Below are 18,174 nucleotides of genomic sequence, written 5' to 3'. Positions count from 1 at the left end.
CCATTTGTGAGATACAAATAGCTTATCGTTGCACGTGCCTTGATAAATGTGTGTTTTCCGGCCTAGAATTAGTATGTAAGTCTCACTGTTTTAGATATTGAGAGATTGTAAGTTAATAAAATAGATCTTAACCTCGTTTTAAGCTGACCTATTTGAAGACTTTAAAGATAGTCTGAAATCAAGTTCTAAATTTTTGAGATTGATAACTTAATGGATGTTCAAAGATTTTTTTGGAGTCGCAATCGTCCAAAATTTTATATATTGTGTTTGTAAATATAGTATTTGAAAAAAAGGATTGAGTATGGATCCTGGCAATCCACCAGCAATAATAATTCTAGAGCAAGATATATTATTTTCAATCAATTTTAAATCATCAATATCTCTCTAATAGCAATGCTCTCTAATAGCTTTAATACTATGGACTATGGACTAATCCCAATAGATATCAAAACTGCTAACAGGTGATGATGTGAGGTGAGTATGAGGCAGTAATAAAACTCGTTTGTTCTTATATTGACATATAATGACATATCTGATAAAATATTACTACGTTTTTTTAAGATAAATTCGAATCAAAAATGTCAATCTATGAACATGTATCCGCAATTTCCAATAACATAACTATTAGTGAGATCATTGGTGCTAATATTATTTTATGAAGCAGTCTAGCCCTGGTGTATTATTTTGTGAATATACTTCATATGACCCCCAAGTAATATTTCAAGAGATTTAAATTCGGTAAGCGGAAATCACTAATAATAAAAAAAAGTATTGATAAGAAAGAATCTGCGAACCCATATTCATAAAACATTTTCCTGAAAAACACGTAATAAAATCTTGTCCTATTGTACAGAAACACCCCGTATAATATTCTTTTATGATCAGTATGTATTAAATAGTATCTTTTTTTACAAGTTATATTACTTCCAACAACGTTTTTTATGTCAGTGTAATAATCTTTTATTAAAATTAGTAAAGGTTTTTCGGTCTTCAGAGTCGTTCTGAGTGACCAAATATAAAAAATAACAAAATTACATAAAACTTGCCTTCAATGGTTTAGTCTCTTTATATTCCTTAGGAGCACCGAATCGCCTAAAGAGAAAATAAATAAAAAATTGCGAAAATATATGGGAATTAGTGTTTACAACATTGTGGCAATAGTATGTTCTTTACTATTACAATTGTAGATTGCTGCCTGTGCTGCATTCGAAATTTTTCAAAGTTTCTAATTTTAATTTAATTGGTTTGGTAAAAATAGTGACCTGAGTACGGAGACTGAAAAATTGCGGTTGAATTTGTAAAGAAAAAAAAATCCTTTTCAGTAGAATTAGAAAAGCGTATGGCACCGGTTAAAGTTTGTAGTTTCTGTAATAATTTCAAAAAGTGTAGGAAGGTATACAAGATATGATGTGGATTGTGTAAAGTTTATTTTCACCTTCACTGTGTTAGCGAAGTTCAAGACAAAGTACTCCATGCACAGAAAAAAGACTGAATCTGTCAATAATGTCACGCTAGCAAGGACAAAGAGGTGCAAAATTCCGCTTCTACTACTGCAAAACATTTAACAAATAGAAAAAATAAAGATGACCAACAACAAGAAAAGAAGGGAGAGTCGGATAAAAAAGATCTCACAGAACTCATATCCACGATCAAAGAATTGAAGCAGAAAATCCGAGAAATGAAAGGGTCGCTAGATTACATTGACGAGCTTTTTGAGTCGGGTGCGTAACCGAGTCTTCGAGGGAATTATTGAGAACCTAAAAACAGAAAATATGTATCTAAAAAAGGAAATGGGTCATATTACCAAATTATATAAATTTTAAATGTTAAACTGTGATATTACAGCTGCAATAAATGCCATGGAGTATCGAAAAATAAAGAGGAACGTTGTAATTTCTGGTATCTGCCATAACAAACATGAAAAGCAAGAACATGTCAAGGCCAAAACCTTGACCGTATATCTACGAAGGTAAAAAAAATTCAGATGTCACTGGAGTCAAAATACAAAGTAGTCTTAGTCTGTATTAGTAGTTAGTCTGTATTTCCTTTTCAGAAATGGCGTCTAACACAATTTGCGATGATGTTCAAGAATCGTTTTTAACTAGCGTTACTGATAGTATAGATGAGACTCACACACTTTTAAATATTATCTACTTATATGTTAGAAGTTAAGTAAACATTTTGAGAATTTGTTAGTATATCTAGAATTTCTAAATAAAAACTTTGATGTAATTTGCACTCTCCAAAACTTTTAGCTCAAAAGAAAAAAAAATTACCTCAATATACCGGCTTTGTATTTTCTGTTGTAATGAAAGTCCAATTAATAACAACGATAGATTTGCTTATATAAGGCATATATAGGCTTATATAACAACATAAGGCAATATGATTTCATTTAATGTCTTGAAATATTTTAGAATAATTTAACACCAAAACTAGAAACAGAAATCTTTTGTGGTGACACGAATATTGATATAAAGGAAAAAAATGAAACTGCCTCTATTTAAATTTATTCTCATCTTTAGAAGCTATAGGCTTTATGATCCTGAAAGACCATATGCAACAAAGCTTAATTCCTTCCTTCGTAGAAACGTCTTTTGCTTTATTTGCATCTCTAGTAAATACTGTCTTAGAGAGATAACTATACAACTACAATAGTTAAATTAGCTAATAAAACTAAATTATTACACATCCCTACCTATACCAAGGATTTTATATATTTTGGGAATTGTTTTCTTTGTTTCACAAAAAAAAATCCCTTTGACCTTTATGTCATTGATTAACCGGGTATTTAAAAATGTAAAAGACTCGGACGCCACAACAGGATTATATTTTTGTAAAAACGGCTAACAAAGCTAGTCAATACAAGCCCATGAAGTAATCCGATTCCGAGACCGACCAAGAGGCGAACTCATGCAGTTATCCTGAACAAAAATAATTATTACGAGGTTAGCAATGCAGTTTAAAAAAACCTTCGCGACTACATTTAGATAAACAATAATTGTTCTTTTAATAAACAGGTTGTTACACATTTTTCCCCCTTTTAAACTTAACCAGATTCGATACTTCTGAATCGAGCGGTCCTCTTAATAATGGCCACAGGTGTTATATAAATATCAGATTTCGATAATAATTGGATATAGATATGTTTCTTCGACGTGAATGGAAATTGGCTATTTTTCGTTTAAAAGATTATATTACTTGCGTATGGCGTCTTTTTATTGCTTTGTCCAGTTTTCTAAAAATAAGTTTACCTCGTAGACTAATTACGATTTTTAGATTCTGCTATTCTACTCAAGCATCACATAACTTCTGTAAAGGTTAATAAAACACTTGAAACTTTTTAGAACTTAATGCTAAGTTCATTTTATAGTAGTATAATATTCAAAACTCTATAATTAATTCTCTATAATATTAATTATAGAGAAAATTCAAATAAGTTTCATATTCTAAACCATTGGAGCTGCTTTATCTTAAGGATCTTGTGATCACGACAATGCAAACCAATAATAAAGCCGCACTATGCGTTCTGCACAACCTAAATTTTATGCTTTTGAATGAAACTAATGCAGGAAATATAAATAAAGTCGCATCTGTTTAGACTGTTTAATCAGTTGTAAAATACTGTTTGTTCTACTTTAAGTAACATGAAGGACCAACAAAACCTTTTGAAACGCCAGATAGAATATCTAATTTTTCGAGACTTATCTTTAGAAGAGAAAAGATATGTGTTCTGTGAAAACGATAAGGTAATAATTTTAAACCAGATAAATTCGAAACCATCAGAATTAAAAATAAGAAATCTATTAATATGATTTTGAATAATCCAAATCAAACAAAACGTTGTCAAACAATGTCAAACAAACGTTCATTTAAGGTGAGATTTAAATTGCATAGTAAAATATAAAAATTAATAAAACAAATAAAAGTTAGTAGACCTCTGGCATTATTTAAGTTCTCAACTTGGATCTTGTTTTTACTTTGTCCAGGATAATTTTAGACCATGCAAATCCTTGCCAGATTTCCATTATTGGAAATGAAAAACAAAAAAATTTTATAATTTTCTTAGACAACTATTTATCAGAACGTCTATAGGTTGTGCCAATATTATAACATTTATGCATTCAAGATAGTATAGCGTTTTTTCCCGTTTAGTAGATATAAACGAAAAACAATCGAAAATAGTCTAATCAAGATCACTCACGACTATTAGAGGTATTTCGTTTTTAATATATTTATTTACAACTATTTAAATCTGGCGCCAATATTCCGAATTTTACTTCACTGAACTCCGGCTCCGTATATACTCGGCCAAACGCTAGTCCGGAAGATGCCCGCTAACCTTCAAGACGTCCGACCGTTGTACCCCTTGTTTCATTTCGGAATGACGAAGAATCAGCTGGTTTTTCGGTCCTTACAATATCGTTACAATAGGCTTTACTATATTTAGTCTTATCTTAATGTGAATTAAGGTTTAATATTACACCGTAACGATATTTTAAATATTTTTATTACTATGATATATGGTACAGTGTTTCTGTTTAACTGTGAACTAATTTTAAATAAATACATAATTTATAAACTATACCTAAACTAAAGCAATTAAATTAATATTTAAATTGTGTGAAAAAAATTTTTAATTTATAAAACACAAAAAAAACACAAAATTTGAAAAGCCAAAAAAAGAAGAAAAAATATAAAATCTTTTATTTAAATCATGTTTAAGCCAATTTTTGTCCGAAGTCGTTTTTATTTTTCATCTGCCCATTTAAAGTTAAAGTTTCGTCTTTAGAATAATTGCATCATCAAATTTGATTTTTTTATATAAATCTGGATTTTTAAAGCATTTAATTTTTCGAAATTATCAATTTATCAGGCCTGATAAACTTAATTTTGTGGATAAATTTGATGTCAAAGTTAAGTTGTTCTATCCATTTTTCTAGATTAAGACACTATTTTAAGCTTCTTATTTATAATTAAAAACGTTAAGTAAGGATGTCGCTGTCACGACAATAAATATATAAATAAAAAACTCAAAATAGTGTTTTAGTAGAGAGAAGTAATTAGGGCAACTTAATTTTAACGTAAATTTAAGTTAATCTTTGTAGTTTCACTTCTCTGCTAAGTATGGACTTCAATACTACTATTATTTATAATCATTAATTTTTAAATTGTGTATTTTAACAGTAATTTATATATGATATATTGCAAATGTGCCTTCTAATTGAAATTTATTTTTAGATAATAGTCTTGCTGCATGTACTTATTTAAAACAAAAATCGAATAATTTTTATACTAGGTTTTATTACGACGTTTGCGTCTTTATAGATGTCATTTAATAACATTAATACCAAAGCGATTGTAGCTTATTTTATAACCATCAACAAAGCTGCATTTTAAAATAAACAATTGTAATCACATTGAAAAATACTTGGTAATTAGCAACTCCAATATCACATACAGAACTGGTACCACCCTATCTGAACCTTAGGGATTATTCTGTGGAGATTAAATGTCGCATAGAGAAAACATGAAGTACTTTCATTATAATGAGAACTATGCTCATCAACAAAGATCTGAGTCTGGAGTTGAAAAAATTAATACTCCTTCACGGAGTAAAGAGCTGAACAGTTTCTAAGACTATGTAGAAACGAAATGAAAATAGAAATGTAAACAGAATACGTACCCTGCTTTTCAAATTAAAAAAAAATCTATAAACTTAAATACAATAATTAAAATGCAGCAAAACAAGAGATTCGCGTAATTATCTTCGTAACTTAACATTTAACATCACCATTTGAGTGACCAAGTTTTTGGCAGAGCTTACATATACCCATCTCGTAATATCAATGTTAATATTTATATTGGATTTCAAAAGCTCTTTTTGATTTTTGGTGCCAAATATAATAAGTTTCTTTGAATTCATCCTCAATGGTACTAGATCTCATACATAAGTAATTCGGGCTTCGTTACAGTCGCAATCAAAAAGAATAATTGTCTTTTGTTATTTTCGGCATTACTTGATAATTTGTCAATGTGAAATTGCATAAATTTTCACCAACTAAACTGAACTGAACTCATATCGCTCAAGCTCAAGAACATACACTTATTAAATACCTATTGGATTTTCTTACGCAAATTTAAAGTTAAACAAGGAGCAATATAAAATTAGCAGTAAGAGGGTGCAATAAAACACAATACAACGAAATAACGTTCGTTTCGAAATAATAACTGTCATACGCACGATTACAAGATTAGTGCACGCTAGAACTAACACACAGCCAATAATTTAAATTGCTTATTTGGATTTGTTAATCAAATGCAGTCTTCTGTTTAGTAAAAAAAACTTGACGGGTTATTTGCCCATTGTCTTATTGCGTTAAAAGGTTCTTGAGAGGAAACCGTTTAGGGACTCTAAATAAATCTGAATTAATTTATCAATTAAGTAACTGTAAAAATCGTTTCCTTAGTTTTTTAGTTAGTTAACTGGAATAGGTTGGACGTAAAGAAAAATTAGTTTAAAAAATGTAAAGCATGAGTTAAATGAAGTTTTGGTTCTGTATCACCTAATACTACTAAATCAATTTCAAAATTAACACTTTCAATTTTACACTCTTCGACGACCAAAAAACAATAATAACCAAACCTTCCACGAAATTGAGCAGCGAGTGAACTGGAAAAATACTTGCAGTATTTTTAAGCAATCTAATTCTGGAACCGCACGATGCAATAATAGCTTAAGATAATTTTTGCTTGCAATGGCTGAAACCGTAGAGAATTTTCTTCATGGCATTTTTTTTTATAAGAGTATCCTTAGCAGACGCTTATGGTCTAAGCTGCTATGGTTATCTGCTGAGCGAGAGGTTCTATTTCAACTTTTCACCCCTTGTGAATAGTCCAAAAATTAAGTTAAAAATCGTAGGCTAGATTTTCTAAATAAAATAGAAAACCATCCCTTCAAGTCCTCAATACTTGATGTAACATTTAGAATTCCTCGAGATGAAATGCTATCCTGAGGAATCCTTTTCTATCTCATTTTCTGTCCCTATCTTTCAAATTCTAACCAGAGAAGACTTCCACATTTAACAATTTGCGGATGATACCTCAGTAATTATGTCGATGCAGTTGCAAGCTGCAAGAAGGTCACTCAAATAATAAAAATCCTCAAAGTGCCTTAATAAAAATTGATAGCCAATACACTAAAGTCAGTTTACTTATGGTATCATTAATTGGGAAGCTTCTTCTGAATTGGAGCGATTACTCATGCTATAAAAACTAATTAATAAACTAACAAATACCAAACAGCTTAAAAGTAATCAGCAGTATTAATAAAATTACATTTAAAAAAAATGAAGCAACTCTTACTTAAAATCTTTTAACTTGAAATGCGCATATTTGGTCAATATATATTATACAGTACTATCGACCTATATGCATTTAGTACTATCTTCCTCCACTGTGGCTGTATTTTTAAAGCCAAGAAAATTATTACTTTTTAGACAGAAAGTAAAAAAAGATGCCTTTTAAAATTATTTTTGACATATACAGGATGTTTACAAAACACGTGGCAAAAGAATGTAATTTTCTGATTCTGCGTCAAAATTTAACCAATTTGATATATTACATGTTATACTTTAATCAAGCAGTTTTTGAACTGAAGACTATAAATCCATAACTATTCGTTATAAGGATAAAATGATTTTCAAATTGATGTCTTAACTTTTTAAGATCAATCTCATGATATACATTTTTAGCTACGTTAAAAATCAAATTTTTTTGAGTTTTTAAGGAAAAACATAGGCAAGTAACAGTAGCATTTTTTTATTTTTCTAAACACTTCTTAAAAAGTTAAGATAGGAATGTAAAAATCGTTTTATCCTAGTATTATTCAAGTAGTTATGGCTGTGTAACATCTTAAAGTTGAAGAAACCAAATTTCAACTGTCTCTAATTCAAAAACTACTTGAATAAAGTATGACATAATTTTTTTTAGAATTTTGCGACGAATCAAAAAATCAAATAACATAAAAGGTCTTCTATTTAAAAAAATATAAATGTCTACTGCCACGCCTTTTGTGAACACCCTTTTTTAAGTTAAAATAATTTTAAAATGTAGCTTTTTTCACTCCTTGTACACAAGGTTTTAGTTTATATTATAGCTTTGTTTATTTATATTAATATATTGAACTATGGTATATGTTCTGTTTTATGTAATAATAATTTTTCAAGTATTATTTTATACCTTGAGTATGAATGAGATTGATGCATACTATGATCATTAGTTAATTTCCCAATTATACGAGACGTGGTTTTAAAATGAATTAAATTTTTATAAAAAACGCAGCAATTATTGTTTAAGGCTCGATTTTTTAATATTCACACTTGGAAAATTAGTCTAATTAAGGTCAAATGAGTTCTAGGCATTTTTTCAAATTGTAAATCATTATAATGGCATTCAAAAGGCTCTGTAGGCCTAAAAAATCCATGCACCACTTATTTTTTGACAGTCGGTAGTGGTCTATGAGGAAAGCTTGAAAATGAAATGATGTATTCCTTCTTATTGCCAATTCTGACTTAAATTTTCTAACTTAACGGTAAGTCGGACAGAAAATGTTAAAAGACAAATAAGCTAAATTCTCTATATTATATGTACCTTTTGGAGGTGAAACTGTACAACCGATAGGATTAGGAACAAAGTTAAAGAGCCTTAAATTCTTTTTTTAATTATTTTTTTTTTGTAACTTTGGAGTTATTTAATTGCGGCGTATTTGATTCAAAATTGAAGAGAATTTAATTATCTTTTTGTTTTATATTTTTTTTTGCATGATTTACGGTTTAGGCTAGAAGTAAAAGTTTGCCAAAAAATAGCATGAATGGAAATTTTTATTTAAGAGTTTTCTTCATAGACCACTATAGCCACTTATAAAAAACAAAATTTGCATAGATTTTTTAAAATGTTAAAGTTCAGATTAATTTTGTACGAAAGCCATCTTAAAAATAGTATTGCATCTATCTTAAATTTGAAAAAAAATATTATATCATCTAAAAATACTAGCATAGAGAATGAAATCGCAGTAATGATTCTAAGTCATTAAATTCAGCTATCACTGAGAATGATTTTTTTTAAATTTCGTATTTACCATCATATTTTTTGAAATTTGGATGTGCTGTCTTCTGAAATATTGACAGTACTCGGTACAATACGTTAAAGAAGCTAGAAGATCCTTACTGAAATTTTTAATCAAAGTTTATTTCAATAAGTAAACTCTTTAAAATATCTAATGGTTTAAGTATTGTAGCCCAATAACCCATTTTCACCACAACCCAAAATATTCCCAGCACCTAAGAAACGCCCCTGACCTGACATTAGACCATATATGTAATTGAAAACCATAATTTTTTTCACCCAAAAAAATGTACTGCGCCCTTCCACAAAATTTCCACCAACCCAAATTAGCCGCGCCAGTAACCATGGTAATCAAAGTTTTTATTTCGTCCTTCGTTCGACCAATCACGTCGATTTATTTGAAGCTCGACGCGCGTAAATAATTTTATTTAAACGGACGCTCGTTGGCGCGCTCGCACATTTGTAAGGTGACCCCCCAACCGTATCATTGGTTTATTATTTCTTTAAGGTGTTTTATTGACTTAGATTGACATAAATGTGACAAGTGATCGTTTGTTTTGATATTCCAGGTGCATGGCTTTTAGTTTAAGAGAGTGTGTTTTATGGTAAACTTTTGCAAATCTTATTCGGTAAGTTTGAAACAGAGATAGAATGTAAAATATATTGACAGTGTCTTATAAATTTGAATATTTCTATTTTTTTTACAATCTGGTATATTTGAAAATAATAAAAGTCCATGATCACTATTTGGGTTTTTATCAGTTATCACATTTCAGATTTTGAAGAAGTAGTGGAAAAATTAGTTATTTTACATATATTACAACGTTTTCAATTATTTTTCTGTATAATATTGAAACATCGAAATTTTCCCCATTAAAAGCCAATTGATGGATTAATTTTGTATTAAATTACATTTTGGTTAAGTTTGTTTGTCTGTTGATATATTTCTAAGAATAAATTTAATTAATATTTCATTTCATTTCAGTGGTTCTTAAATCCAAATTTAAAAAACTCAACAGCAAGTCTTTAGTAAAGACCAGTTTTAATCTGCTCAGGAAGATGCTATAACTTATTTAATAAAACAGTATGTATTATTCATTAAGAATTTATAATTTTCAAGTAGGTAAATATTTCATTAAAATTTTCAATCTTTAGATTTAAAACTTTAAAGCAATCTACTCACATGTCATTAATATAAGGGATAATATCTATTTAAAATAAATAGGAGTAAAAAAAATTCCAAACATAGTTGAAACCCAGTTTTTTCTACATTATTTTAAACTTATTTTCATTCTTTGCTTCTAACATTCTTAATTTGGCTTAAGGGACTTTCCTGTCAGTAGATGAATTTATTATAATTTAAAGATTCATTATTCTTTTTGGTATATTTTTAATACAATAATTATAGTGTAAAAAGCGACTTTACTATTTATTTATTTTATTGGATATTACGTCAGTAGTTTAGTAAAAATCAATTTAAAAAATTATTATCTTATAAGCTCGATTATTAAAAAGAAGAAGAAAATAGACTTGTTCACGTATTTAGAAGAAATATGAACTTAAATCTTGAACGACACCTTTCGTTATATTTAAGTCTAGTAAGTCTTATATACAATAATTTACTTGAGGTATTGAAGTATAATAGATTTTTTTTTATATATCCAGGAGCGAGGCTTTATATATCCTCCTCTGAGCTCCTTTCTTCTTTTCAATATCCTACTTAACATTATTTTTTTATTGAAATTGTAAATAACGATAAACCCTTTTATTAAATAAAAGACCTAATTTAACGTTTCAGTAGTTAAATCTACAACCGTTATCAAGATAATTAAAATAAAATTAAAGTAAATATATAAAACTACCTATCTTTTTTATTCTTCTTTGCTTATTTTTGTCACAATTTATTAAAGATTTATTTTTTTATTTTAATTTGACGTTTCCTTGACTCTGGTAAAATATTTTTTGAAAGTTCTTGCTTTTTACTCAAATAACGATGTAATACCCAATAAAATAAATAAATGTTTATGAATTCGTCATAACAATATGGATTTCAGTTAAAACTTTATTGCTACATAGCCGACGTTTCGGAACTAGTTTGTGCAATCTTCAGGGCTATATTAAAAATGAAAATAATTTATAGATAATTGACAATAAAATATTAATCTATCTAACTATAAAAAACAAATTTCATACCTTAAACATACATACTTACCAGCGATATAACAACAAAAAAAATTTAGCAAAAATCTTGTAATTACTTTAAAAGATCCTAACAAGAGTTAATTATGTTGTAATCAATTTAAATTAATTGCTTTTTTTATCAATTATTTTAAAAAAATCAATTTCTAACAAAAATTATTGTGAAATATTTTATATTAATTTTCTGTCTAAAAGTAAATAAAATAAATTTTAACTATGATACATATATCAATTTAGTTATCAATTCCCTATAAACCATTTTTATTCTTCTTGTACCCCTAACACATTGGTATTAAAGCATCGAAATATGAAATAAATTCTTCAAAAGATATTTAACAAAAATGCTGCTTGTCATTAAAAAAAATCAAATTCTCCTTAAAAATTGGGAAACCCTAATATTGAATGCGTTTTCTAATTATTCTCCTCAATCCTTAAACTTATTTCAGAGAATAATTTTACATTTAATGCAACATTTTATGTTCTACCATGAAATAATTTCCTTCGTATATGCCGAAATGTGTCAATATATTCTAAAATATAAATAACTTAAATATTATTTAAGTTATTTGACTTTCTTTAAATAATTACAATTGGTGCTCTTATCAAATTCAATTTAATTTTTAAAGTAAATTTTGCTTGTATGAAGATGCGTAAATCCTAAATCCTCAGATTCCTATGTATTTAATAAAGAAGCAGTATTTTATTGGTTAAATATTTTAAATGGACACTTTGTTTTATTATCAATACCAGAAATTATTCAGTTTTTTTTTAAATTTTACTAGATCTAACATATATGTTAGTTAATTTGCTATTTAGTGCCAAATAATTTGGAAAAACATTTTATTCAAAGCTGCGAGATGAGGATTTTATTTTTTTAAAAATCATCACTAAAAGGAATAATATTCATTAAAATAGCCATAAACCAAGTTAAGCACAAATTCCATTTAAACTTCTTAAAAACTAAGTTTAGCCTTAGTGAAACCAAATATTCCCTGAGTTATTTAACATTTAATATCAATCTTCGTTGCCAACCTATTTTAATTAATTATCAGTAGTTTGTACCTACGTAATATTGCCTTTTTAATTTATGATTATTAACGCTGTTAAATTATGTAAATATTAAAAAAAAAAATTAAGCTAGTCATATCGGAAATGATTTAAAAACTTTGTTTAATGAGGTCACTTAAAATTTTAATTTTTTGTGTGTTTTTATAATTGTCTTAATGGCTTTTTTACAAGAAAAGTAATTATAATACCTCTATCCATATTATTAATAAGAAATGCTTTATTCTAAATTTAATTTTCTCTAAGGATTTATAGATTAGCATATTTTGAGAGCCCTTAAAGATTAGCAACATATTTTAAAATACCCTGCATATAAGTCCAAATTTGAGTATCATCATTATGATTTCATAAACCGTAATAGATATAGAGTTAAGTTGTTTTATTTGATACTTAACAAAATTTAGTTTAGAAATTATTTTTTTTATTAAATAAATTAAAATTTTAAAATTAAAGGTTCATTAAATATGCATGATTATCTTTTTAGAAAAGTATTAAAGTTCTACCTAAATAGATACTGAATGGCTTTTAGAGCAGAATAGAGGTTTGGAGTAACATGAGGTTTTGGTGTAGCCGGCAAATTGACCTGACCTTAAACCTATTAAACACCTTTGGGATTAAACTTAATCATACTAGTACGATTAAAATAACAGTATTTTTTTAATCCAGTAAAGAACGAATATATAAGAAAATATACAATATAAAAGGAGTTTAATATAATTCTAATAAAGATTACATTTTAAATGGTAATCTAGACTTACGCCAACATATTTATTAATTTTCGCAGTTATTTTCATTACTTAATCAATATTTTTATAATAAATTATTACATCTATAAAATAATATAATAATTATAATCTTTTATTTATGAAAAAAGAAAAATTTACAAATTATTAGTATACAATGTGTTCGCATTAAGGTATACTTATCCGTATAAAGAAACGTTGGAAATAGTCTTATGTATGAATTTTTGCCAGGTGTGTTCTTAACTTTATGGCGTCTATATTTATAAAAAATTAAAAAATTTTTTGGACTTTGTCTAGTTTTTTTCTGAGAAATCATAAAGGTTTTTTTCTAAATTTATTAACATATTTTGTTTCTCAGTTTTATTTGTAAAAATTTATAATTTTCTTTTTTGACGTTTAAATAAAAATAAAACAAGATGAATAAAAAGCTTTAAAATCTCCTCCTTCTAAAGTTTTTTATTTACCTCATCTCACAACTTCAGTACAAGAATGGACTACTGCTTCAAAAATAAAATATTTCATTTTATTTTTTTTCTCATATGTTCTATTTATTATACATATATATTTAATACTTACTATTTAAATCCACTCCTTAATTATTACATACATTTTGAGCATAGGGTTCACTCTTAAGCAACATTTTACGATATGTTAAAAGCTTTCGATTGTGTAGATCATAGTATACTTCACAAGCTCGTTTATTATAGATTTAACAATTCAAGTATTAACTTGCTCCTGCCTAACAAACAAAAGGCTATATATTTGAGAGCGGTAGTTCCAAGACTTTGCTGATGACACATGTACGGCACGTATCAAGTTCTTGAGCTCATTATCATTCTAATGTATGTCAATGATCTTCCCACCTGTCACCCTAGGTCCATACTTTATCGTTATTTTAACAACATCAAGCTAGGTATTACAGCTGATCAATAATGTAGTAGTCTAAATGATAACAAAAATGATTTTTTCCCTTTGAGATTGTAATCATAATCAAGAGTTCTGGATAACGCAGTAACTTCATCGTTGGTGTCACTGTGGATTCAAATTTCTCCTCATGTTGAGGAAATCTCATCCAAATTATCAAGATGTATAAATATTCCTAATACGAAATTTATCCACGTAAGCTTTGGCTTGTATACTCAGGCATGTATGTTTTGTATACTTTTACTCCATAAGGACTTATAATCGACATACTTTTACGATATAAGGATGTATTAATCTGCTCATATGTTTACAATATAAGAGCACTTGCAAATCTAGGCTATGCTGTAGGGAATGCTGTAATTAACATTTGAAAAAAAACCGAGAGGTTTTCAGCCCTGTGTTATTCTCATGCCTCTTATTTGTCAGGAATAATCTTCAGACGTTTATAACTGATGCTGGTGCTATACCGAAAAAATGGCTTCTAGGTACCGCGTTATCAGAGGTTTTACATCTATATCTTATAATGGAATATGGTTTTCAACGTCACCTACCTCGTTTAAGAATCTGCCCCTTACAGCATTTAAGGCCAAGATCAAGGAGAACCTAATTAAAAATGCCCTTTACTTTTTTAAGGATTACCTCTATTGCAACTTTGCTGACCTACTGTAACCTAATTGTTTTATGCCTTATGTTGTGTATTATTTTTAATTTTTTGTTAGTCAGTTATCTATTTACCTTTTATATTTCGTGACTTAAGCAAAACTACTTTACTTGTGTATACTAATAGATGAATAAAAAGCTATGTAGAAACTGTTTTTTAAATGAAACCTTTTTCCTTTGCAGCTCGAACTATACCAGATTGTAAAAAAAATATAGATATTTTATTTATAGATATCGATAAATATTTAACAAAATTCTTTTAACGATCATTTCTCTTCGGCAGAGCCTGTTTACCTTGTAGCAATTGGACCTAACATAACAACAAAACTGATATTTTTATATGCATTTGCCAGTGACTCAAAACCCTCACAAAAAATGCTAAAAATGGTAGCACGAAATTTCTCGGTACAGGAGATACCGTACTCGAGATTATTCCAACTTCCCGATGAAGACAAAGATTTTATCTCGTTGGACGAGCTGAAGCCGAGCATGGTGCAGCATAATCTGAATCATCAGCAAATGCACAGTTATGAGCCGACTTATTATGAATTGACAAGTATTTCTGAGTAAGTTTATGTAGCGGGTGGTTAAGTAGGAAAATTTTAGGAAAAAAACTTGTAACTTTATTATAAAAACCAAAAACTTCGTTATCATCTTTAAATAATCTAATATAATTAATCAAGCGTATCGATATATAGTTTTGATCGTTATCACTATATGTAAAAAACCTGTAACAATTTACTTAATTGCAATGTTTGCTTCCAGTATTTAAACTATGCAATTTGAATAAAAAAATTAAAAATGTTTTTAGAGGTTTTCACTAATTGTATCACGTCACTTATATACACTAATAATATTCGTTCAATTTCTTAAACGACATACCAATGAAAGAATTTTCATACTATAAATTTTATTATGTAATTCTATACGACTAAGACCTATTATATATCGACTATGGAAAACCTATATAGTATGAGCAAATCCCATTATTTCGTCACTCTCGTGCGACGAATTTAAAAATAAGTAAATCTGAGGAAAAAAAGAATCAAGTTTTCTTCGGATTATATCAAAAAAATAAATTTGTTTGTTTTCAGAGATCCATGTTCGTCATCTTTATCTTACACACCATCCCTATCCAGTTCAACATGCACCTCCACCATGATCGAGAACCCGGTGGTGGATAGCACACTCAATCCACCAATAAGGAGAAAAAGGAAAGCATCATACCAGTAAGTTTTTTTTTATTTATCAGATTGCAAGTATGCGATGTTGACAGAAAATATTTAAAAATTAACGCGCGTATATACAATATGAATTCAAATTAAACGACGTATTTCCGGCTTTACTGGAACATCTATTTTTATTGGGTTCCTTAGTTAATTCTTACATCCATCAGAAAATAAAATTTTGTGGTAAATGATATCCTTTTTGTAAGTTTTTTGAACGATTTTAAACAAAATTGATCAAAAATTTTTTAGTACAGAAGCTTGTTGAAGCCTTAAATGGCTCACATCACATATTTTCACTGATGCCTTATTTTTTATATGTATGCTTTTATTTTATCAATGATCCCTTTAAAAAAATTAAATTAGAGGTATAAAAATAATTTAAAAAACTTCACTGGACTCTTAAGCTGTCTTTATGGCAAAAGATATTTGGGTATACCTATTTTGTATAAATATTTAATGCACAATTTTAAAATATTGATGGCTTGCTTTTTTCATTGTTAAAACTTTATCTATTAAGTCATTTCTGGATTTCCAGATCCTAGAAGTATTTGAATAATTTCTTAAAAAATCTTGAATCTACTTGGACATTTCTAAAGGTTTGCAGAAATTCTCTTGAGTGCTTTCATTGGTTTATTTATACATTCTTTTTCTTTTTCTTCTTCTTATACTTTGAAAAAAGAAATTAAGGTCTGTTAATTGCAAGGTCTCAATCCAGTTATTTATCTTATGAGACAGAGTTCCAGCTATCTTGCTAGCTCTTCAATAGTTCTTCAACATTTTGTTTTGTAAATGGAGATTGACGTGTTGTATTTTTCACTAGTCTAATAAAACTTATGTGTTTGTCTTTGCAGATCGTTTTCCGTTTACGCCAGAATTAGTGCATCATCTGCATAGCACATTATGCTGATTGGTTTGTGGTTCTGTATCCCCTGTTCATTTTTGTTATGCTGTGTATAATCTCGACGATGACGAGGTTAAAAAGGAATGGACTCTGTCTTATTCCTGTCAGTATGTCTTTTGTTGTTTGGTTCACTTTGCTTCTTGTAGTGTTGCCTGCGTTCAGATTTCTGAGTATGTTTATGATTGATTTCTTTCTCAATATAACCAGTATATCGGGCAGCTGTAGTTTGTCGAACGCTTTTGTTAGCAAGGTAGCTAAATTCAATTGCCTTCTCTTAAACCTGTCTGAGAATAAACAGGGCATCAGTTGTGGATCTGTTTCTACAAAATCCTTCTAGTTCATCTTTGTTTCTGTACTGTTTTACAATGCTTTTGATAATACTGGTAAGCCGTTTCATTGTGGTACAAAACAGGGTTATGCCTCTCTAGTTCTCCGGATTGGTTTTTTGTCCCTTTTTAAAAATTGGTACGTTGGTACTTTGGCGCCTCTCTGTTGGTATGCTGGATGTGGTTATTATTTTGTTAAACAGTTTGGTTAATTTTATTTCTAGCTCGTTACCTCCATATTTTATAGGTTTATTGGGAATGCCGTCCACTCCCGGAGATTTTCTGTTTTTCAAGTTTTCAATCCTATCACTAACTTCCTCCTCTGTAACCATTAATCTTCGTTCTTCCTCCGTTTCCTGTGAATGAGGTTCTACCGTATCATCAGTGTTTTCATAGAGGGTGATAATTTTAAAACTTGAATTGGCTCTATATTAGGAACAAGAAACTGAATAAAAAAACGCTGGAAATAGTTTTTATATAACGAAGGGGGAACAAAAACAAGCAACTATCTCACCCTTGTCTGCAATCCAGTGATACGTCATCTTGAAAAATGCTTTCCAATAATACCAAAGAAAGTCATATTTCAGAAAATTCTTCTTTGTTTATCAAGGAAAACAATAAACAAAAATACTAACTTGAAATTTTTATTATTATTTAAATAATTGTTGAAATTGAAGATGATTTCCGTTCTTTTAAAGACAATAATAAGGTCTACTTTCTACAAATTCTTCACAACTGTTTTTTCTGGATATAGCGTATTTTATGGTGGCGTTGCTCTAGTGACTCAGGTTGCGTTTTAAAAACCACGGTTTTTAGGTGACCCGACAAAAAAGAGTCAAGAGGTGTTAGGTCCGGGGATCTAAATAAGTCATTCAATAGGACCCCCTGCTTCCAATACAAGTCTAACGGGAATTATTTAATAAGGAGGTGATTCATCCTGTTGGAATTTGTATTAAGCGTTCTTTTAAAGTACATGTCCGTGTATGTCCCTTTGATTTTTT

The 18,174-nt window shown here is 28.7% G+C and overlaps 1 protein-coding gene across 4 annotated transcripts in view; it reads left to right on the top strand.

Annotated features, from left to right (window-relative positions):
- LOC126739451 (protein cycle) overlaps positions 1 to 18,174 on the top strand; it is a 44,838-nt gene that overhangs the window by 4,159 nt on the left and 22,505 nt on the right. Inside the window, exons 1-3 of one of the 4 annotated variants that reach the window (XM_050445131.1) lie at positions 9,575 to 9,755; positions 15,001 to 15,283; positions 15,812 to 15,946. In XM_050445131.1, the coding sequence (XP_050301088.1) occupies positions 15,093 to 15,283; positions 15,812 to 15,946 (326 nt within the window). In that variant the 5' untranslated portion in view covers positions 9,575 to 9,755; positions 15,001 to 15,092. Of the gene's footprint in view, positions 1 to 9,574; positions 9,756 to 15,000; positions 15,284 to 15,811; positions 15,947 to 18,174 lie in introns of those variants that run through there. The other 3 variants (XM_050445129.1, XM_050445128.1, XM_050445130.1) reach the window with 3 other exon arrangements.

Source organism: Anthonomus grandis, chromosome 8 (assembly GCF_022605725.1).
Source record: "Anthonomus grandis grandis chromosome 8, icAntGran1.3, whole genome shotgun sequence".
NCBI classification, from domain to species: domain Eukaryota; kingdom Metazoa; phylum Arthropoda; class Insecta; order Coleoptera; family Curculionidae; genus Anthonomus; species Anthonomus grandis.
The sequence above is the reverse complement of the archived record's forward strand: the minus strand, read 5'-3'. Positions and strand labels throughout refer to the sequence as shown.